The sequence below is a fragment of the Pelecanus crispus genome, chromosome Z, assembly GCF_030463565.1.
Source record: "Pelecanus crispus isolate bPelCri1 chromosome Z, bPelCri1.pri, whole genome shotgun sequence".
NCBI classification, from domain to species: domain Eukaryota; kingdom Metazoa; phylum Chordata; class Aves; order Pelecaniformes; family Pelecanidae; genus Pelecanus; species Pelecanus crispus.
The window spans coordinates 1,486,080-1,510,000 of record NC_134676.1 but is presented as its reverse complement, the minus strand read 5'-3'; the positions used below and the strand labels follow the sequence as shown (position 1 = coordinate 1,510,000).

Sequence of the window (23,921 nt, the reverse complement as noted above, 5' to 3'; positions counted from 1 at the left end):
CGGTTGCTGCGGCAGAGCCGGCCCGTGCCGCGGTGCACCGCCGCGCCGCGCCCCTGCTGCTTCGGCCGCCCGCGCCGGGGATGGGAAATATCTGCTTTATTCCTGGAGATTGCTTTTCCTTACGAGCTTCATGCCAAAGCTGCCGAGAGGAGCGTACTAGGTTACACGTTGTATTCTGGCAGGACTGGAGGAGGCTGGGGGCAGGGGAGAAGCAAAGCTTTTAACACCGATAAAACGCAAACTGGCAAGGGAGGGCAAGGGAGTGTTGCGAGTTCAGATGTTGTCAGAAAGTTATGAAAACGTAGCAGTTTTCCACGCGCCTCTGAAGAAAGAAGTGCACAGTCACAAAAGCACACGAGAGATAGCCAAAGATAATATTTTCGAAGAAAAACACGCCACCCCTCTCTGCTCTCGTCCACTGTACTCGCCCAGAGAGCGCACGCAGCGAGCGCAAGGCCAGGGCGCGCACGACGCGAGACGTTTCAGGACGTACGCAAACCTACCCGGGCTGGTTTGTGTTTGTGACCAACCCGCTAACGAGGACATTTATTCCAAATACGGACTCATATCTATTTTTAACTTCTGGTTCCAGTGCTGGCCATCAACGTGTCCCTATATTATTTTCTCTGTATGAGAACTTCTGCATGTAATCCCTTTCACATCTGGCCTTTGCTCAGCTCAAGGCTTGTGACCAGTTTCATATTTGTCACCAGATCAAATAGCCCTGCGCCGTCCCCGCAGCCTTCGGAAGGGACTCTCCGCAAGCCCGTCCTCCCTGCGGGAGGCAAACCTGCCTTTCCCCCTCCCCAAGGGAGGGAGTTCTCAGCGCCGATGCTCGTGCCAGCTCGTCGCTGCGGCACCTTCTATATTCCTGCATTATTCCTACGCCACATACAAATCTCCGTGTGTTAATAATCAACGAATCATCACTGAAGAAGGTAACCAAATAACGCAATAAACCGGCTCCGCTCGCCCAGTACAACCGCATGAGACAGACACTCATCTCTGGTGAGCACCAGTACAGAGCCGGGCTCTTTGTGCACCCGCACCTGCAGTCGGCGTCTCCAGCCCCGTCCCTCCACGCGCGCCAGCGGGCTGGCCGGGCAGCGACGAGCGGCAGAGGATGAGGCACACGGCGCGCACACCTCCCATGGGAGCTGCTGAAGGAAGGTGGATAACCGATACAGAGCGCTTGGCTCTGCTGGGGCCTCCGGGATGGGCAACCACAGCCGGCAAGGCAGAGGAGGAGCAGCAGGCTCGTACCGTCCTTAAAACCTGCAATTTAAGTGCCTTCAGTTAAAACTCTGAGCTCCCAATAACGTAAAATTGCAAACTTGAGCAGGAGAGCAGTATTACCTACAGCCAGAATCTGGGCTTCCTGCACCTGGTTACCGGGTTTTATTCCGGTTCTGCCTTCAGTCCTGCTGACCTCGGGGAAGTCACAGCTTCTCTACTGCTCACACCGCTCCACCCGGCCCAGCCTCTGCGGCCAGCTCACGGGGAAAGCAACTCCTACGCTCTCACCCCGACAATACAGCAAGGAGAAAGTCAGCCATGCGGGGCTTTCCACTGTCAGGGAGTGCATCTCTGCCTACTTCACCTAACCTGCGTACGGGGCGAGATAACATCACCAAATAATACCTATCTGTCTCACCGGCGGGTTTGCGAGGCTTATTTCATCAACGCGAGTGCAATACTTTTCAGTCCTTAAAATTTTAATCTTGCTGGTATGCACGTACGTCAAAGAGCCTGTGCACCAGCATAGGATATGCGGACCAGGGAAGTTTTCACAGCCAGCACATCCACCAAGGGACTCTGGGGCACAGGAAGAGCAATGAAGATGGAGGGGGGTGGAATTTATGAGAGAGAAGTTAAAGGAGAAGTTTGCAAATGAAAAAACAAATGTGAGAGCACAAGCAGAGCAGAGCAGAGGGGCTGAATTTAATTCTTCCAAATTCAGAGCGTGCAATAATGAAGCACGAAAGGAAAAAGAGGGTATGTTAAGGAAGGGCTGTAAAGAAAGTACAAAAGAAGGAACGGGCTCCGTGTTCCTTTGTCCTTTTTTTTCCTTCTCTTTTTCTAGTTCCTTCCTTTCTTAGGTTTTTTTGCTTTCCTGACTCCTCTGTCCTTCATTATCCTCTTTCCTGTTATTTTGCTTAAAACTGGCAAAAATTACAAACTGCACAGGCGTTAAAACTGGCCTGAATTCCAAATATAAGTCCAAATCTAGGCCAGAGGTATATTTGGCAAATACAAATCCTTGCCAGATTTACGCAGCTCTAATAATAAGGTGACAAGAACCGTGCACAGGATTACGGATGTGGCCTCACTCATCCCTTATAAAGTGCCAAAATAGTTTCCTTTGACTTTTATTCAACCTTTGCTCATGAATCTCAGACCATTAGCTTCGGGCGGGGGGGCGGGGGGGGGGGGGGAGAAACCCCCAAAAGGAAAAACAAACCTGGTTTGTATTTGGGTGAGGGTTTAAACGCGCTGCTTTCCATCAGCCCTCAGATCTGTCTGCCTCCATTAAACAGCAATGCGAGCCTACACAGAACACGGAGGGGCCTCACCTTGCACCCGGTTCAGCCTGAGCGCGACGCTACAGCCAGAGCCCGCTCTTCGCTCTGCTGACCAATTCCCAGACCGACTCCACGCCCCAGCCACGAAAGCAGAATCCGGGTTCCTACTCGTTTGGGTGCTCGGCACAGCTTCTCTTCTGTTTAATGCATCAGAGAAGAAGCAGGTTCACATCACCCTCTTTCCCTCCCTATGCATCTCAGTAGCTGAATCAGAAAAGTCCTCCTCACGTTTTTGAAACCTCCTAAGATCCCACATCACCCTTGTTCCTACCACAGGCCTGCGGCTGGCTGCTCTCCATCTCTGGTCAGGAGAAGAGGGACATCCACTTGCCACTCCTTCACATCTGGAATAATCCCACAGCATCTCTCTGAACCACCAGCTTTTTTTGCATACTTCCACCAGCACATCTTTCCTTTCCTCCCCTTCTACTTTCACTCTCCATCTACACTTAAGTAATTATTTTACTCTGCATTTTAAAATCTTGAAAGCGTTAAAAAAAAATGAACTATAGCAATAGAAACTCGCAAGCAGATTTTTTTATTACTACACAGAGCCGTCTTCAAGTCAACAGGGCTCTGCACCGTGGCAGGACTCCTCCTGCACGGATCCAACTGCAGGACTGTGGCCAAAGCTGTATTTTATATTGCCTCTCTTTTAAGTGCAGCTTGCTCCCCTCAGTTTTGTATCATCAGCAAATCTCATTACATGATGGAAGAAATATGTGGACTCTTATGAGAGAACAAGTCTAGCTTCAAAGCCAAGTCCGTTCCCAACATGTTACAGGTGTGCACCACATGAGCAGGCACAGCAATTGCAACTGTTCGGGGTGTGATGACAGCTCCATATAATGTGATCAAAAACATTTCACATGTAAAAAAAAAATATCAAAGTTAGACAAAGAATAGTTCTGCCATACAAAGAGGTGAAACCTAGTCAAACAAAACACACTGAAAAGGACTGGCTATTTAAATGATCGAGTTAAACAAGACACGGCTCAGTCTGCCATGCTTCACTAGCGTTTATACGCCTACCAAACAGATCTTTACTATTGCCTCGCTAACCTGCCTCTCCGCCTGGCTTACCACCAGAAAGGGGGCAGGAAGGGAACTCCCCAGGCTGACCTAAAACCAAGCATATCCTGCATGTGTAAGCCAAGTACTCTGGAGGCGATAAAAGTCTCTTGCTCTGTTCTGCAGAAAAGCAGAAACAATTCAGCAGTGAATTTCAGGTGAATTTTCAAAACGTAGTCAAGAGAAGCTCGAAGATGCCAAGGCTGGAGCCCCACTGCCTTGAACCCAACCACAACAAAAAGGCACAGAACATATTTTAGGATGGCTGGAACTTTGGGTGTGTTATACATATGGAAAATTTTGCTTATGGGCATGGAGAGATGATTTTTGTATTAACAACAGAAGGCCAAATTGCCTCTGTAACGAAAATCATCCTCAAGTGAACACCCATAAGTCTATCACACCGGCATAACCTGGGCATGCTCTGTAGAAAAAAGGACAAATGTTACACGTGGCTTCTTTCTGTAGTCATTCATGCTCTGAAAACTCTTGGTTTTCTGCAGTTTCCATCACTAGAAAACTAGGATTATACTGAGCAGATTTAGGACACTGACTAAACCGAGCAATAAGGATGATAGTTGGTCATGACCAGGAGAGTAGCAGAGAGCTCTAGGAATTTAAACATGGACAAGTGGAGGGCTACAGGCAATAAGCTCAGTCTCTCGTTGCATCCGGGCATTTCTGTCCACAAAACAGGGATTACGAGAGAATTTATCACCTATTCAGAGATTCCTCTGCAATCCCTTGCATCCCAAGAGACGTTATTTCAGAGGCTGGTGGTGTAACAGAGAGCTACTGAAGCCAAAGCATACTCCCATCATAAGAAGCAGCAATTACAAAGTATTATCCAAGTTACAGTGCATCTACGAGGTATTTTACTTTTCCAGCAGAAGTTGGGAGAAGATCCTTAAAAGGAAGGTCTAGTTAAATTTAGTCAGAGATCCATCAGCCTACCAAACACACTTCCGTTCCTTAGATGTTAGCCTTCGCCATCTCAGATGCTACCAGAGAGGATGGGAGGAGGTATCAGAAGGTGTGTCTCCTCAGGATGACCAGCAAAAACAAAGCACATTTCCAGTCTGTAGGTCAAGGGAGGAAGATGAGATGAAGGCAGAACTGCCTCTCTGCTGGAACCTTTGCCCTGCAGCTGCAGAGATGAGAAACCAGCAGAGAAAATCTGCCAGCAGTTGCATTTGGGAAGAGGGTAAGACTCCACTTGTGAGAAAAGAAAGGGTTTGGTCTTCTGCAAAAGCTATCCAAAGTACTGGAGAGAAAATTCTGCCTGGGGGATGTGAAATTTTGTTTGATCTGGATTCTGTTTCTAAAGTATTGCAAGGTTTTAAAAATAAAGTGTTTTGCTGAATCAGCTTGGTACGCAAATGTTAAAGATCTCCTCTGCCAGATGGACAACCTAAGTTCAGTTTCAGTTTCCATTGTTTTTTCCACAATCCACCAAATATTGGTAAATTTTAATTTATGTTCTTCTAATGTATACACTGAGGAAGACCGCAAGTCTTAAGTCCACAGCCCTGCCACAGCTTAGGCCTGTGCTCAATATTCTACCCGTTGCCTCCCTCACATTTGCCTGTTCGGTGGAAATCAAGCGCCTCATTTTGCGTCCAGCTTCAGTGCTACTGCCTGCCAGTCACTCAGACATCATTCCTGTGAAGACAGCCAAACCTAACAAGTACAAGAAACTAATGAATCTGGACCGGGAAGAGGCATAAGAAGCTTTGGTATCAAATTTGTGAAAGCAAAAATGCCTCTGAAGAAACGTGAGACTCGAGAATGAGGCTGGCAAGATGACCAAGATGAAACTCCATGGTTAGATTGAACATTTAAGTTCAGTCATTCATAAAAGTGTGAAGCTCACTCAAGTTCATACACTGAAAACTGCGCCAGCAAGAGTATGATTCTTCTAGATCATTAAGAGGCCCTGAAAGAGCATCACAGCTTTGGATGTTAGCTCTTCATAGAGCCAGGGCCAGACTGGCTGAGCGTCAAGCCTGAACCTGAGGGTAAACGCAACAACGGAACAGAGGCGTATACGCCCTGGTCCTATATGCTCCTACAGACCACTAAGATGAAAACATTCCAGATGTATGACCCGAAGTATCTCACCTTCTGAACATCAGACCACGCAATATCAACCTTCCCGTCAGATGAGGAATATGTTTATTCTGGCAGAACTAAAAGATATCAATGATTTTCTTTGAGGAGACAGAACACACCATATAGCAGAAACCATCTGGAAATGCTTCACCTTATGCTGACCTGCGATTGTTCCCTCAAAGAAAATTTTCTCCTGACCCAACTGAGCTATTGCGTATGGATGGCCCCAAGTTCAGCCTCCCTTCATACAGGACTGTGCATTTTGTGGAGACTGGACTCCTCATTGTAAACCATATTTTAAGTATTTAAAATTATTTTAAAATAACTAAAACGGAGCACGACACACAAGACTTGTCGATGAAGTCCTTACGGGACAAAAGCATTGTGCCGCTATGGTGAAACACAGAGCTCCCCTCACGGTGATCTCTGTGGACAGCTGAGGACACTAAGGAATGGAGGGGAGTTGGTTGGTTGGTTGTTTTTTCCCCATGAACGTGAAACGTTCCTTTTTCTTTCCTTATTTAAGAACTCTGTGATGGCTCCTCTGTAGAGTTTAATCCGTCTACTGATGTTCTCACCCACCGTGTGATCACCCATTCTGGAATAATCCCTATTTCCTTCAATATTTCTTGCCTCTCTCCTGGGAAATTTATATCCGATTCTGGCATCTGTTCCCCATCCTCTTTTGTGAACACTGAGGCGAAAAATCCATTTATTTTTTAGCAGTGTCTACATCATCTGTCAATAAATTACCCTTTCCATCTCTAAGAGGTCCCAAAATCTACTTTACTGACCTCCTCTTCTTTATGCATTGCAATAATCTTTCATGATTATTTATCTTAACCTCATGTACAGTTGTTCCTTTCTTTCTCTCTCTTTGCTTTCAGATTATTATTTTTTGACATTGAACCTCATTCCACACGTTCTCTGAACTTGATGTTTTACATCTTATATTCTTGCCTTCCTTTCTTACGATTACTTTTTGCCATGCTTGTTCTTCTATATTAGGATGTTAGTAGGCTTTTCATCATATCATTTATTCTTAGCATAGCTGTGTACAATATACTCGCTACACTTATTTTTCAGTAGGTACCGATTCCCATTGATGTTGGGTATTTATTTGCACAGCATCATCTTGCCATTCCCTGCGAAAACAGGTTCTAATATGCAAAGCTCAATGTGAGCTACACTCGGACTGCGACAGCTGCTCTGTTTGCACACCTCGCCTTGCTATCAGTAGGCAACTTAGTGCTTTAAAAACTGTTCCTAGTCCTGTCCTGGCTTCAAGCCCACTTTAACGCTCAGTCAACAACAGTTACTCCAAAAGTTTCACTAATTCTCTCGCATTTCTTCTTTCCTCCCCTCCCCCCCCCCTTTTTTTTTTTTGTTTTGCTAGTTGAAATAAAGAATGATTAAGCAGACTACAGCCATTGGGCCAACCTCTACTGATGCCTGCAAACTTCTCCACGTAACAGTTCCTAAAACAAGCGCTCTCTTCAGATTTTCAGTTACCTTCTGGGTGCTGCTCCGCGTACCATGGGAGATTTGCAATCTCAGCCAACTGAGAGGCCAAAACTGGCTTTGGAATCAATTCGCTGGCTATGAGATTTACATGAAAGTTAAAATTTAGGAAGGAAAAAAAATACTCTCCTAGAAGGCATGTTTGGAAAAACAAAATCTGCTGGCAATGTGAACCAGAATTAGGCATCTTCAATTCTAGTGACATATAAAAATGAAAATATAAATAGTAGAAAGGATATGAACATGTTGATATAGATACCATAATTAAAAGGTATTTAAACAACAAATTCAAAATGCTTGTAACGAAATTCTTGCTGATCTGTTTACATAGCTTCCTCATCCAAGAATTAATCAAAACTGCTATTTCTGGATAATTGACACACACACACACACAATGCCATTCTTTTTAATATTTGATCGTTGGCCTAATTTCTTCTTTATCACATTTAGTCAGCATGTTTGCTTCCCAGAATATCCTTCTCCATCACTTCTCATTCTGTACTCTTTTTAGAACTACTGAATATGCTTAAGACCACAATCACATAGTAAAAGTTTGCAGGAAAAAAAAGAAATGTATCAGAGTACTCTGATTTTACTTAAAAAGAAATATAATCTAATTAAAGTACTGATGGTTCCTGTTAAACGCATGCTCCATATCTTTTTATTTCACATGGTACAAGGATCAAAGCACGGACCTAGTATACCATCAGCCTCGTGTAGTGTGAGAACTGGTGCTGTCCTTAATTCAGACCATATGGTAAGATGTATCTATTGGCACGATGCTGTAGAGAATTACTGTACCCTCCTGTCATACCCTTTTTATCATTTTCATCGGAACTGGTTTATATTTGATTTTGTATATTCTGTGCATCTGACCAAATGTGCTAAATTCAGAGCAGTACTAGAGGCTGAAGGCCGGGGACAAGAATAGAGAAGTCATTACAGAAACTGTCAGAAGCAGTCTCGAGAAAGAGAAATAAAAATTTAACTACGGAAGTAAAAATGATTGTTTGCTTCAAGACTATCACGTCTTCCTACAGAAAGCGATGATAACTTTCTCTCCTGCCCATGGCCTTAGATACAGAGAAAAGCCGTAGAAGGAATCTGTTGCAGAAACGCGGACGGCCGTTGGGTTTGGCCAGCAACGCGCGGCCAAGGCTCTGCCCGTGGCCACGCTCGAACGCAGTCTGGCGTTGAGGCTCAGCCACCCCGAGCCCCCGCGGGTGCAGCTTTATCTGTTTTCCGTAGGAGAACACAGCAAGACCTAACAAAATACGTTGCTCTTATTTAGCTAGCACCTTACCCGATTCAACGTCTCTATACACTGTGAAGTTCAGACTTGAGGTATGTACAGGCTCAAAACGATTATTAATTATCCAGCTAACTCGGCATTGTTTTACACATTCTGTGCCTTAACTAGAGAGCATAACAAAACCATTGTTTTTGCCTGTTTAACGGACCATGACTGGAGCAGCTATGTAAATGACCTAGTAATTCAACAAATTTGTTTTGTTTCACAGATTTTCCCACATGTACACTTTCCAGCTGTAATGCAAATGCTACTCCACATCCAGGCCAGCCGTGTCCCCCAGAAGCACGCTGCTACCTTTAGGTGTATGCTCACTGCCTATGTGACTGCAAACAACTTGGGAGAATAGGAAGGTTCTAACTAATTCGCAAACCCAGGGTTTTTGGTAGTGGTTTGGGTTTGTTTTTTTTTTTTTGGGGAGGGGGGGTGGTTTTGGGTTTGTTGTGGAGTTTGGTTTGGGATTTTGGGGTTGGTTTTGTTTTTTGGTTTCCCTTTTTTTTTTTTTTAAATGCCTAGCAATGGTTTTCCTGGTGGGGTAAGGTTTTCTAGAAATTGAATTTTTCCTCTCCATGAATATTTGAAGGAAGTCACTTATAGGTTTCTTTTAATGCTCAGACAGGTGTGAGCTCAAATTCCCTCTGCCACTAACATCAGCTCAGCTGGAGAACAGCAGCAAATGCTTATTTGAAAGCCAAACTACATTCATCTATATAAAAGGCAGAAGCTCATTAACCATTAAAGCGCCTTCTGGATGTTACTTTAAAAGCTGGTTTTGTATTAATCTGCTTGCAATGCAGAAAAATGCAGTGTCTCAAGCAGATAAAACCAGAGCCTTGGAGCCCAGCTGAACCTGCGTAGCTCTGCACCGTTTGCGCTTCGGTTCGGCGAAGCCCGACGGAGGTTTCGGAGCCAGCCCTGCAGCCTGCTTCGCCGGGAGCAGCAATTACCCAGCGCCTGCACAGGCTCCCTGGTTTTACCTCGGCGACTCCGCGCTGCACGACCCGGTTCCCGCTCCGGGGCCACCCCAACGGCAGGCTCCAAAACCTCCCGCTCTGCAGAAGGTCACTGCAGAAGAGAGGGCTGGCTTGTCAGCAGGAGGATGCTCCTTTCTGCCTACAGGGAGGATAACTTCAGGCAATATTTTGCAAACTTACAATTTGTACTCCAAATACAGATCAAATACATTTGCAGTTCAATGCAAATTTTTTCACCCAGCTTTAGTCTATGCCATGCTAGGCAGAATACAACTGTCGCACAAAATAACTTATTAAAAATGCTCGGACTTGTTTAAGAACAAAATACAATGGAATGTAAACTTCACTGAAAACTATGTAGTACAAAATAATATTTCAATTCTTTGCTCAGTATGCAGACATTAATTGCCACAGTCTACAGTTTCTATTTATACATCTGCTGCTTGTTCCCAAATAAATGGAAATGTCCTTGTAATTTCTTTTCTTCAGGACTGTACGAGACGCTGGGGTTGAATGCTGAAGCTCAGAATCCTGACTGGCAGCGCTTGCAAGATTGACTTGCTGCAAAATATATTAACTCTTGATTGGGAACTGTGACATATTTCTATCTACTTCTAGAAAAATGCTTTTCAGCACGGATTTTTTCCTGTTCATTTTGTTCATACGCGAGACGAGAGAAGCAGCAGACATATTCCACGAAAAGAAGGGATATGTGAGCCAGTCTCTTCTACAAAGCATTTTTAAGGCATCTTTCAAGGCCCCAGCTGACAGTAAATCGCATGATTTTTGTTGCAGTTATCTTATAAAGCTAAAGTGCTACATCTGAGCTCCTCAGGTCCCAGCCTTGACACCCTGCATAGTTAAACTCAAACTGTTGCTCAGGGTTATCCAGAAGCGCTTCTACTTTGTTGTGCAGAAACCACTAAAACTAACGCAGAAAAAAAAAAAAAAAGGTTGGAAGAAATCCTGTCCAGCTGTTCCTGGGTAGGGGGAAGAAGGAACATGGAGCCTTAGCTTACATGGAAATTTAGATACATGTCCATCGAAGAGCAGAGCAGACCATGTCTGAAACCAGTTGCTGTTCTGTAATTCAGCCCTTGGAGACACACTTACAGTGCCCTGCTCTCAGAACATGCAAGGGGCACATTTCTTTCCCAGAGTAGTGCCATTTTTAAAGTTTGGAGACATTGACAATGAGATATTTTGGTTGGTGAACCAACTCTAGATTTGGTTAAAAAAGAAAAACAGGACATACTAATTTTCCTGGATTTAGGCTGAAAAACCTGTCTCAGGTCTTCCCTTCTATACTCACATGGGGATGGGAAGAACAAAAATTTGGTTGGTGGGCATGTATATCCATGCAGCGTTCAACAGAGCGGCTGCAAGGGGAGTTAAGTGACTTTAGAGGTGAATAAAAACATAGACCCAAAAAACCCGGGATGCCAGATGCAGATTTGGAGGCACGACGTGCCAAACAGCTCAAACTCGGCAGCTGAATTCAGGTTTTCAGACCTTTCTCGAACCAGCCCCCAGGCTCCCCCTCCGTCCCGGCAAGGCAGAGCGCCCTGCAGCCGCGGGAAGCAGTGCTGGAGGTGCGACCTGCCCGCTCCAGCCCACAGCTGGCACCCGCAGAAGCAGCAGTGCTGCTGGCAGCCCAGCACGCCTTCCACCCATGGCCACAGGACCACAGCAAACGCCTTCTCGCGGCCCGGCCGCACCACGCTGCAGGTTCCTTTGGGGATGCAGCAGTCCCCGCGCTCGAGCAGGAACCCGTCCCCTCCCCAGCGTCGTCGCGGTTGGATCCCCACCGCACCCGCCCCAGGCTGCCTCATTTCCAGGGGGAAACGAGCGTGGTCAGATCACTCCCAACGTTTTCCCCCCGGCCGGGGAATAGCTGGGGGCTCGGCAGCCGGGAGAGCACGCCACGAGTTAACGCTCTCCCCCGCCACGGGCCGTCCGTTCAGCGACTTCTCCTAAAACCGCACGTGCTGGGCTGTGCCAGCTGCACGGATGTAAAATACTTCAAATGAGAACTGCAGCCTGGGATTTCCAGTTTGTTGGTTTCCAAAGGCCTTTCTTGACCTGTTTAGTTGTTACAGTCAGATTTTCTGTCGTTCAAACTCATCTTAGTTAATGCTACAGCTAGCCAGACAGTCACAGATTTTTCTGGAAAACACATTTCCGCTTGTCATTCCTGAAAACTCACCTTTGACTGCTTTTTAAAAAAGTTGTCACTTGTTTCTTTTTGTATGTCACATAGAAATTACTTTTTTCCCCAAATATAATAGCCGTTTCTTTGTTTTCTACCCACCGTAAGTTGCCAGGCTCCTGCAATACCACACTGCCCTGAAAAGGCTTCAGGAAACAGTAAGAAAGAGCGGACACCACCAAGGTTAGCGAGCGGCTGCTGAGTGGGTGCTCCCGTAAGGCGCACGACCCACGTGAAGCATCACAACCACAATTTCCCCAAGTGGTGGCATCTCTGGGTGCCACCGACTGCAGGAACCGAGAGCCCATCAAACCCTTTTGCATTTCAAATTTACAACTGGAAATTACTGGACAGTTTTTGACATTTCCCTCACGGTTCCTCACATACCTTCACTTCTCCAGCTGCAAAACGGGAACCAAAGCCACCTGACATAACAGAGGTGGTGTGAAAAAGAATTAATGTTCATGACGTGCCAGACACTAACTGAGAAAATCAAAAATCTGCCAGGATGAAATGTAATCTCATTTTAGGAAATGTTGAAATCATTTCTGCAGAAGGTTAAAAAAATAATAATCAGGCTGAGTCAGATACACAGCATGGAAAATTTCATCCCAAATGTTTATAGTTTAGCAATTGAAAGCAAGGCCTTATAATGCTGTGTTGGGTAAACTTAACTAATCTGCAAAAATTCCAGTTCTACTTATAATAACAGTAACAGAATCAAAGCTGTATGGATTAAAAGCAAACGCCACAGCAATATCCGTACGGAGACATGTGCTATCATAGCATTAAAAATAATATTAAAAATTGGCATGTACACAGAGTATCCAAGGAACCCAGGGTGTTTTCCAGACGGCAATTCACCACATCTCACAATAACCCTGCAAAATATATAGCGCACGTTCTTCAGAGAGATAAAGAGGAAGACGCGTTCGAGCACAAAGACATTGAACAGCTTGCCGAGGGCCCGCCGCAGATCGGTGGCCGAGCCGGGCTCCCCAGAAGCCCGGCACAAGCCCTGCCGCCCAGCACGGCGAGCCACCCGCGCCGCCAGCACCGCTCCGTCACTCCAACGGCGAGAAAACGCCACCTTCTCCGAAACAACGACGCTGAGAAGAAAACGATGGCTTGGGAGATTTTGAATAGGAAAAGGGAAGAAACCAGAGGGGAAAATAAATATTCCGCAATACAAGCACCAGTCTCTGGCAAACGCACACGCTGGCCCTCCCAAAAGCACGTCAGGCAAGCGATCGTGCAAGAGCACAACCCGCAGCAGCGCAGCATTGGTCTGAAGCAGGCAACCGGGAGGGAAGTAAGAGCAAGTCATTGTATCTGCTCTTCATTTTGCATTTAGCAACAGGAAGAGAAAATAAACACACGCAATGATTCTGTCTTCACATACTAGATCACTGACCAACTCCTACAACTCCTAAGAGATCTACATTCAGCGACCCTATGTCCTTTATAGAGTCTCAAAGCAATATCAGAAATTAAATACTGTCTTCTAGTTAGTAGCGTAGGAACTTTTTCAATAAGATATATAAAATCACTCCTGCGAACACCAGAAATACTACATGCAGAGGGGAGGAGTACACAAACTGTCCATGCAACAAAATAACAAAAGTGCTTTTGATCTTTTCTCATTTTTACTACATTCAGCAAAGCTTTGTAAACCACAAGGGAAGTTTTCTCCCTACCATACCCTCCATTGTGACTGCCCGTCTGGCGGCCAGTGACCAAAAGCGTTCACAACGCTCCACCTTGTGTGGCGTGCCGGGTAAAATTCAGGATGGTTAGAGCACTTTGAAGCAACACAAACCTAAATATTCCTGGTAGGCAAGACGAGGAGAGGAACTGAATTATAATGAACCAGCAGCTGTCACAATATGACCACAGTAACCAAATCAAAATATCAACTGCTAACCCAGATGAGATTCAAAGGTCACCACATAAGCCAGCAGCTTTCTTCAGCAGCGCCTGAAACCTCAATCTAATCCTTGCAGTGAAATGCTCCATTAAGCTACAGGGGGCTCAGAAGCAAGTTACTGTACAGCGGTAAATGATTTAACGTACTAGCAAGATATCCCAAGTAGTAGGATAAGAAACGTTCCCGAAGAACCCAGCTGGAAACGGGAGAGGCGGTGGGAAGCGACACCCGATGTGCCGTACCTGCCGCAGCTCTCCGCCCATGCACGTTTCATTGCTGGGCCAAGTAACTACTCTTCAGATACTCTTAAGAAAACACGAAATACCTAGCGGAGTAGTGGGACTCCAGACACGCACAAAGCAAGCTGTGTTTGAATACGTGTGAGCCGTGGTTTGAGGGGTTGAGTAACGCATGTAGCTCTGCGACTTCGCTGCTCCCCACCGCTTGCTCCTAGCACACAGGCTCCATGCGAGGCACTGGCCGTGTTAAAATGTATTTTAAAACCAACTCTCTGAAAAATAAAATACAATATAAGCCCTCATTTAAGCACACACTGTCTGCAAACATTTGTGATTCACAGCCATGGGGTCAGTAATACCCATCCCCAGTAACAAAGTCTTTCTTGCCTGGAAAACCACCTCAAACCAGGAGCATCTCCATTCAAGCCAACAGTATACACCAGTATAAAACCAGTTCAAGTTGATGATTGTCAGGCTCTTCACCAGTTGCCAAGAGAAAGAGGAGCATGGAAAGAAAAACTACAGCGTGGCTTTGCAGGTGCCAACTGCGTAACACCCAAGTTTACGGGGACCTTTCCTTGGGGGAGTTCGAATACCCACTGGGAAAAGGGAAATGATAAAATAAGAGTGGAAGAACAGGAGCTGGGAGCTGGCAGTCTGGGCGGCCTCCGTCCGAGTAAACAGCACTGTGCGTTGTTCATCACCACAATATTCAGATTTCTCCTAAAATCACAAACACGGACGCGACCAGCGCAGACTGGCAGCGGTCTTTGCTAGGGCAACCCTTCACCCGCGCGGCCCTCGGCAGCGGCAGCCACCACAGCGCCGGTCCTGGTGCCGGTTAAGAGTTTTTCCATTCCCACGCGGCACAGACAGACCTCCCGGCCCAGGCGCTCGGAGGTGCTCGAGTGGGAGGGCAACGTGCACGCACCCAGCGGCCACCCCTCCTCCAGCGCTAACGCCCCACGCCCAGGAGCGGAGCAGAACTGGGGAGCAAAGGGCTGCAATGGGACAAATTAAGAAGAATCCACTCTAATTATCGGAGAATGATACTGAAGCACGGTTGCAAAATGCCGTGGGTTGCGGGAGGCAGCTGACAGCCCCGGCAGCACACACGCGTTATTGCGCGATCGCACACTTGTCAAAAGCTGTTAGTCGCTTGCCATACGCTTGCACACGCATTAATCTGCGCGTGTAGGAACATCACTGGTCTTATTTCCAGTTGAAATTACCAAATCTCGTAAAACCCAAAAAATTTCAGGGCACTTCGTGCCCAGGCAGTAGGAGGACGCTGCCCGGCTCACCCCGCGCTGGGGCAGGCACCTCCAGTTCAGGGGGGCAGAGCCGCGGCTGGGCTAGCAGCGCTGCGCAAACCCCTCCGACGGCGACGGCCGGACCGTCGGAAACGCCAGCGTTTCCAAAGTGCCTAATCAGAGCATTACGTGGCTTAATTCTTTAACCGGGTGCCTCCGAAGATGTTTTTATCAAACAGCTATCCTTAAACCAAGTGAAACCAGTATTGTCACTAAGACTGGCAAAATCAGAGGCAGGAACGAGATTTTTCTGTAACCCAAGGGCATGCAGAAGCGAGAGACTTAAGTCCGAAAGACTCAAATCGAAGGTTAAACTCGAAAGCACCACGCAGCCCAGTGGGTTTCACAGAAGCGTGTGGCTATTTGCGAAGCGTCTCTGCGCACTACCTAAGCCCCATGGCGTGAGTTAAGAAGGGAGTGTTGAAATTTCCATGCTTTTTTTGGCTTATATTAGACCCTTTAAAACTGTTGTAACCATGTTTTGTACGTGAATACATACAAATGACTACAAGCTCCAACGTTGTCCCATATGTTAAACAACTCACAAATATTTCCCAATATTAAAAGACAAGGCATATTTTAGGGACGTATATTAGAGCTGAAGAATGATATATCGCAGTTGCAGCTCCATGTTTTTTTTGGCTGGCATTCAATCCTTTAAAGCAAAGCATTTGGTTAGTTCATTGACAACTGCAGAAGAAGGGTGTGATCTTGGCCAAGCATAAGCATTACTAATATTTTTACATCATATATTTACTTTAACCAAACTCATTTATCAACCGTAATTAAAGAAAGTAGCTATCATTCACTTACAAATAATTATAGCCTCTCTTCATACTGCTACGGTGTTTGCTGCTAAGCTAAATGATTATTCAGGGGTGTCAAAACTTTCTATCACGGGGCGTGGGGTGGAAGGAGGGTCCTTGCCAAACGCCCCGGGCAAAATCTCACTCCTCTGCAGCAGAATCGGCTGCAGCTACCCTCGCCTGAAATCCAGGAGTTTGCAGCTCACAGGTCCCAGCAGGCAGCGACCCATCACGCTCCAACGCAAACAACGGCTTCAGCGTCCCTCACCAGTTATTTATCTGCTCCCTTTTGTGAGCATGTATTTATCATACTTTTAGAAATCCTCTTCTATTTTAAAAGTCCTCCTCAGAGCATGTCCCTGTTTTCTCTGCCAACTGGCCACTTCTTTGAAAAGGAAAGGCTGAGCCTTAAGGAAACAACCATTTACCTCTTTCAGCAAATATTGCAGTTACGGCATCAAAAGTCATATCCCTCTCACAGCAAGAAAACACAGTCTGTTCAATAAACATCATCGGTGCGCATTTTTGAAATGGCATGATAGCTTAAAAAAAAAAAAAAAAATCCATGTTCCCACCCTTATGCTGAGTACAAATCAACCCCAAAAATGAGGATGAGGGATTTAAGCCCTCAGAATTTTATTTCTGGTTCACTTATTCCACTTTCAACAACGCGGTGAAGTTAGGAAATACGATTTCTTACTTTGTATTCTGGAATTGACAAAGGGAGGAGAGAGATTGTCATGCGACCCAAGGTCTCTGCTCGCCATATGATCATAGTGAGTTCCATCTCCATAGTTCTGTTAACAAATCAGGAAAAAAACCACAATTTTACAAGTTTAAATGGCATTTTGCACAACCTATAGGTCCATACTTCCCTTTAAATTGTAAGCCAGCTCTAAGAAATATTGTTCCCTTTATTGTTTTCCCTTATTGATTCTGCTGGAAGTGATGTGTTCCAGAGCATTTTTAAAGCTGTTTCAAATTTTTATTTCATTAGTAATTGACTTTGGTTTGCTGTGTGGATAATCCTGAATGGGAGACTGAGACGAGGTTCCTGGAATTTCGTGCTGTGCGATTCAGCAGAAAGCCCTCTCTTGGCATAAAAGTCTTCTTGCCCGTAACAGATTGCAAGAACAGCAAAGGAATATTTCTTTTAACGTTTTGCTTTTTAAAATCTATTTTTATGTAGAAATTTGCCATCTTAACCACCTCACTGCTATATATATATATGCACTGGGCTCTAAACAAAAAATTTAGAATTTTTTTTTCACAGTGGGTGTGGAAAGTTACTTCTCATTGAAAAAATAACCCTGCACAGCACTCATCCTTTGTGCGTGGCTGGCGAGCAGCAGCCACCCGCCGTGCCCTGCACGCCGCGCTGCCTTGGTGCCCCTCGCTACTTCCGCAGGGATCAACAGCATCAGGCGCGCGACCCACGGAGTCAAGGGCGTATAAAAACCTCGCCAGGATCGGGCCCCTGATTTCTGAAACGGTTTTGGCGTCACCTTCTGCTTTCAGTGACTCGATTAGCAAAATCTTAAATTTAACCACAAATATTGGCCGCGCGCGGCAGTTATGTAATGTTTTGTTTCTTCGGTTCAGAAGAACTCACGAGAAACTAATTCTCCCAACGTGGAAATACCATCATCATTTTACAAAGAAGGAAAGAGAGAGAGGTCAGGCTGTTTGCAGAGTAACGCTGCAAGTCAATGCACAGTCTTGATTGAAACTCCAGAATTCTTCCCAGGCTCGTGCTCTTTTCTTTATATCTCAAAACTTAATTGTACACTCACATTCAAGTTTTTGCATGCATAAATAATTGTGTGTGCAAATTTAGAATTTACTTTTCAAAACATTTTTCCCTCGGAAGCAATACAAGTGTCAAGTAAAAAAAAAGGGATAAAAATAAAACTGACAGATGTGAGCAGTAATGACGTAATGGATGCTAAGCAGGATGGAATAAGAAAAGGTGTCGGGCTTCCCTCCCTCGGCGGCGGGGCCGGGGTCCCCCCGCCACGCTGCAAATGGGGGACCCCCCTCGGCCGCCCGCGGTGCGGTGCAGCACTGCAGGCATCCACTGAGAACCGCAGCTGGCGTGGCGTCCGCCGCGGGCAGCACCTGCCCCGAGGGGAAGGGACGGACCGAGGACGAACAGGGCAAGCGCGTTCCTCCTCGCCAGCCAGCCACTCGAGGGCACGGAGCTCCCGGCAGCGCCGCGCACGAGCCCTGATCCTTCACGTTAATTAGGAAACAATTAAAAAGCAATTTAAACAAACTGTTTAAATAAGGGCGTAAGGAAGAGCAAAGCCGCTTTTTGCCCAGCGTAAGGGTACTTCATGCGTTTGCAGGAAGTAAATAGAAATAATCATCTTGGTAGTGCAGCGCAAGCCGTGCCCAGCCCCGCGGACGGGCAAAGCCGCGATGCTGCGGCCGGGGAGCATGGGCAGGGCTGCCCACACCGTGCTGCTCGGGGCGAAGGGCACAGCTCTGCTGGGAACAGCACTTCTTCCCTGCCGAAGGGACCGGCACCCTGATCCTGAGGTGTCAAGAATTCGGATAACTGGCCACAGCCACCATCGAAATGGCTGAGTCCAGCCGTCTTGCAAATCTCGGCACATGCCGGGTATCGCCGTGCCAGATAACGGCGCGGTGTCCGCGTTCCCCGGAGGGAGATCCCACTCTGGCGTGGGGAGCAGAGGAGATGGCCGCGCCCCATCCTCAGCAGCGTGCGGAGCAGAGGTGGGCACGTGGGCTGGCAGCCGGGCTACCTGCCCTGGAGCTCGGCCAGTGCCAGCCATCGGGGGGACGTGCGGAGACGCCCGGCTGCCAGCCCCCGCCCCAGGAGAAGGGGTTGGAACCCCCTCACCGCGGGCACGAGGGTGCTGGCCCTCGCCTCAGGTTTGGTGACACCCACCACCCCTAAAAATCCAATGGCAGAAAGTGAAACATTCGGCAACACCACCTCTGCTCCGCCCGCACTGGATGGTGGCGGTGGTTGATAGGGCCTAGCAAGAAAAAATGGTTAATTAATATTCTCGCTACCTGTTAGAGGTAGTGGAGCAGGTGCCAAATTCAATCACAGGATCAGGTTTGAACGTAAAAAAAAAAAAAAAAAAAGGCAATTTTAAAGAGAAGACAGGCTACAGCCAACTTTGCATGCCCATTTTCCTACGCAATCAGGTGCAAAACTCATATTCAAGATTGCAAATTTACATATGCAGGAAGTCTGGTTTGGGGAAAAAGATTAGATATACTTACCCTGGATGGACTAGGATGTCCTGTATTCCCCCAGGACCCTGAGCTAGTTCTGTCTTCTACATCTAGGGACAAAAAAGTTCTTTAGGCTTTATTGCAATAATTCTTTCCTTTTGTATAGGCACTTTTAAATTAATGTTTCAAATTAATCTCCTGTTGCCTTTAATTAAGAATCAGGCACAGGGCTACTACGATGGTAGTGGCTTCTGACCCACTGCTTAAATTAACTCATTTAAATTCACAGCAGAAATGAACCGGACCCTCAGGAACCTGAGGTTTGAACATAAAAATTACTTCAGCAGCTCAGTGTTTCTCAACACTTTAAAAAGTGACTGCACTGTACCAGTTAAAATCCTATCAAAAGCTGCAGCACAAAACTAGGTATTGTCAAACAGTAAAAATAAAACATGATAAAACAGATGAGACAGAGACGCTCAAGTAAGGCACGTTTGGGGCAAATGCACCTCTCGCCACCTCATCTAGGCTCCTGCCGCGGAAAAGCATTTACGCACATATTTGTCTCTCAAGAAAAGCACATTCCTAAAGCCACGCACAGAGAGGGGACTTCTGTCTTTTCCTCTGTCCTTCGATAGAAAATTCATTGCAACCATTGGGTGGGGAGACACGCCGGTAATTTCAGACAGCCCATTTCAGGGTGTTTTTAACCATTTTCCCCCTCCGTTTGAGAGCGCATCTCTAGGGCTACCGCGTCCCATCGCACACGTGCTAGGAGGCGGGGACGCCTGCCGTTTAGGGTACGGACCGAAGAACCAGGACTCCTACAAGTCCCTCTTAACTTTGCAACAAAACGCAGAAACGTCGCGGCCTGCCATTTTCTTGTGCGCATCTTATCCGCGCACCGAAGGCGCGGCCTGACGGGCACCCCGGGAAGGGGAGGCAGCTCCGCTAGTCAGCCGCCGCGGCGTGCTCCCGGACCCCTGCATACGAGAGCCTAGCCAGCCTGCAACGCTACATTTTCCATGACAAAAATCAGGCCACAGACACATGTTGGATAGGAACGCTCTCCACATTTCGCAATTCCCAATATTTCCTCACCGATGCAAATACTTTTATTCCACTTTCCCCAAGTCTTTCCCAGTATTGTCAATTAACCCAGTTTATTGCTATTAAAACTTCCTTGTAACGCTGAATGTTCTTTCAAATGTGGAACCAAAAAAAGAAAAACCACCACACCTCAAAAAACACAAAACAAAACCCCCCAAAAGGCCCCACACAGTAACTTCTTCCAAAGGCACCCCAGCTGCACGGGGCTGCCCCTCTCGGGTACCCTACGCAGCGACGTGCACCTCCGGGCCGGCCACGCTACCTCTGAGGTTGCACCAAGGCCCGGGAGAAGCCCACGGGCTCCAGTGCGCGGGCTACCGCCGACACCGAGAGCGGAAAATCCTCTGCAGCGCGCTCAAGTATGCCGGGATGCGCTTGCACAACCGCTGCCATCACGAAACCTTTCCTAAAATGAGTTGGGAGTCTCCCGAGACTTTCCACTTGGCTAAAAACTTAATGGCTAAACATAACACCAGTTCAGCGAGGCACTTGCGCGCAGGTTTAATGGGAGCCTGCAAATAATTCCACTGAAATCATAGTTCACTCTCGTGTTAATTCAAGTAAATGAGATCACTCAAGCTTAACATTAAGCACATCCTTTAGTACATGGATGAACTGGACCATACTGCTTAAATCCATTACTTTTTTTACTTACAGTACGTCAAATATCAGGAAATGTGATTGACATTGATCTATAAGAGTATTATTGCACATTTCAGTGCTATTTGCCAACTTACTCCTGTGTACCCACTAGCATCCTAATGAAATAATCATATTGCTTGCCTTTTGCCATGCACAAACAGGAGCTTTAATCTAATTGGAAATAATAGGTATTTGGCCTCGCTGGCTAGAGAAACTTTCTCGGAGTGCTGCCGAAGACTACGCACACGAGCAGCTCCCTTTCTACCTGCGTGTTGCTTCATCCAGACGTCTAGGATCGGTGGGAACGTCAGCTGTCTGACAAACAGATATGGTCATTAGCACTTCAAAATATGGGTGCTGTGACCAAACCTGGTCGATATCCAAGATTAAAAAAAAAGAAAAAAACAAACCACCAAAAAACCCGAGACACACAAACCAAAAAAACCCCACACATTTGTATCGTTTAATACTTTCCCCCAATTACGATTCCTATTATCACAATAACAGATGAATGTGCTAATAGCACAAGACACTCTTAGGTAAATATTTAATTAAGCTCCAGAAAAAGAAAGAAAACATGTATCATTTACCTGACAGATCAGATCAACCATTCTATTAGGTTAATTAGGCATATTTTTAAAAATCATTTGTGTTATGTAACAGGCAATTAACTCTGTAGAGCCCCAATCCATTGCCTACTAAAATAAAATATCAGAGGATATTATCCCATCGACTTTGATGGGCTTCATCCCACCCTCGAGCGTAGCTTCCAAAATCCGTCAGTGAGCGGCACAGCTCAGCCCTCGGGAACAGCGCCCGGGGGAGCGGCGACAGCTCGGAGCCCTGCTCCAGCCGGGCGGCAAGCCCGGCACCGGCAGCCTGGGCTCCAGCCCCGTCCCGCTCTCCCGCACCCCCACGAGCCCCCGCCGCCGGCAGCCTGGGCTCCAGCCCCGTCCCGCTCTCCCGCACCCCCACGAGCCCCCGCCGGCGACAACGGGACAGAGCAAGACCAGCGAAGGGCTCTGCGTGGGGCATCACCTGGGGAGCTCCGCTTTCGTTAACAAGGAGGCCTTTTCCACGTAGCTCCCGGTTAGAAACTTCATTTATTAACATACTTATTTTCTGTAAAAGTCAGCTCACCTAAAACAATGCGTGTTGTCAAGGCCCCTTACGCTGGCTCACGGCCAGGGCTAGGAGCAAGATTTGCATGCCAGTAAAGGTTTTTCAGACTGCTATGCTGTATGTTTTTATTTATATTTTAAGAATATAGATGCCGTGGTCTTGGGCGCTCTAAGGCGTCACCTACACCACCACATTTCAGGGCTGTGCTTTAAGCAGCAACCCTTGTCTTGCAGCACTCGGTGCCCAGCAGGGACGGCAGAGAGGGAAGGGGACATCCCCACACCAGCCCGGGCAAGGGGTGCAGCGCTTGCTGAGCTCTTCCCTTCGGAGCCCACCGCCCTGCTCCAGCTGAGAGCCCACCACCACCCCTTCAACATACGCTGGGCTGATACACGCGATTTAACCCGCTCGTGGTGCTGCTTCTGAGTCACGCTCTTCAAAAACCTGTTTTTTCAGGCACAGGGAAGGGCCGCCACGCTCCCGAAGATGCCCAGTACTTTCCAGCAGCACATGGAAATACTGGCTTCATGGCCAACCGCTGGACGGTCCCAGTGACGCGAAAGGAACTATTTACGGGCTTACAGTTAAACATATGTTTTTGTGGTGAGCTGAATTCCCGCCCGGCTGTCCTTTCTGGTATTCTTTGCTGGGTTATCCCCTACCTCTCCCTCGAGCCAAGCGTGCCAATAACCAGAGGGCACCATCAGATGCTTAAAATAACACGGGAACAACACATACCTCAGGGCTGGGGTATTCCTCGTCTCTGCAAAGATCCCAGACCGAGTCCCTGGGCACACCCAAGACTAACCCGGAGAGAAAGTCCTGCCTAGGCGCGGGGAAGCACTGCCAAGCGGGAAGGACACCCCTGGGCAGGGAGAGGGACAGCTTTCGGGGATGCATGAGGGGAAGACAAACATTAAAGGTACGCGGACATCATCCCACGCACCCAAGGAGACTATATTGGGTAGAGAGTAGGAGGCTAACCTCATGGAATAATTCTGTAAGGTTTGCCTAGACTCCAAAATTTTTAGCCATCTCAAATTTAGCTGAGAATTCCTTGCCCGTCCTTTACTTTGCTTTAATCTGAGCCCATATAATGCTCAAGTTCTTCCACCAAAGTTAAAAGTTCTGGACGCTGATCACAAAATGACAAGCAATAGCTCTCGTGCCTTATCTTCAGGGGTCGCGTCTTAGCTTTCGACCAATTTTCTTTGTATTTAGACTTAAATGTGCAAACTACACTATATTACTCTGCAAAACATCAATGAGAAGGCTTAATTAAGTAACACTGACAGATAAATCCATTTCTTTCGCAGTAATCAAATCAAAGCAGGTTGACATAACACAGGAACTTAATACAGTTATTCCCTTGTAATTGGAAAAAGGCCCTTTACTTCTCATTAAAGCAATCTTCTGGGTATTGGCATAATAAGAAGGCTCAGGGCTTTAATACTGCCCTGTAAAAGCCCCAAGATACAGACCCCTTAAGCAAACATGCCAGATTATCTAATTCCTTGATCATAGTGGAACATGTAGTTACTGTTTTAAACTACTAATTCTTTATCTCGGCTACAGACAAAAAGAAGGAACTCGGTCTAAAACACATATCATGAAGCTCTGTAAAAATGCAAGCCCTACCTGGGGAAAAAGATGCATTTTCAAAAATACCCTAGATCTTCAGCTGGGAAATTGAGAGCTTAGCAAGATGAAAATTGTTCTTGGGCATAAACAGTTATAAAGAGCAAATAATAAAATACAGTTTTATCACATCCGT

The 23,921-nt window shown here is 46.7% G+C and overlaps 1 protein-coding gene across 6 annotated transcripts in view; it reads right to left on the bottom strand.

Moving 5' to 3' along the window:
- TCF4 (transcription factor 4) overlaps positions 1–23,921 on the bottom strand; it is a 239,547-nt gene that overhangs the window by 144,053 nt on the left and 71,573 nt on the right. For all 6 annotated transcript variants that reach the window (XM_075726767.1, XM_075726765.1, XM_075726768.1 and 3 more), the window contains exons 3-4: positions 19,322–19,383; positions 16,764–16,860 (exon numbers count right to left, since the gene is read on the bottom strand). In XM_075726767.1, coding sequence (XP_075582882.1) covers positions 16,764–16,860; positions 19,322–19,383 — 159 coding nt within the window. The remainder of the gene's footprint in view (positions 1–16,763; positions 16,861–19,321; positions 19,384–23,921) is intronic.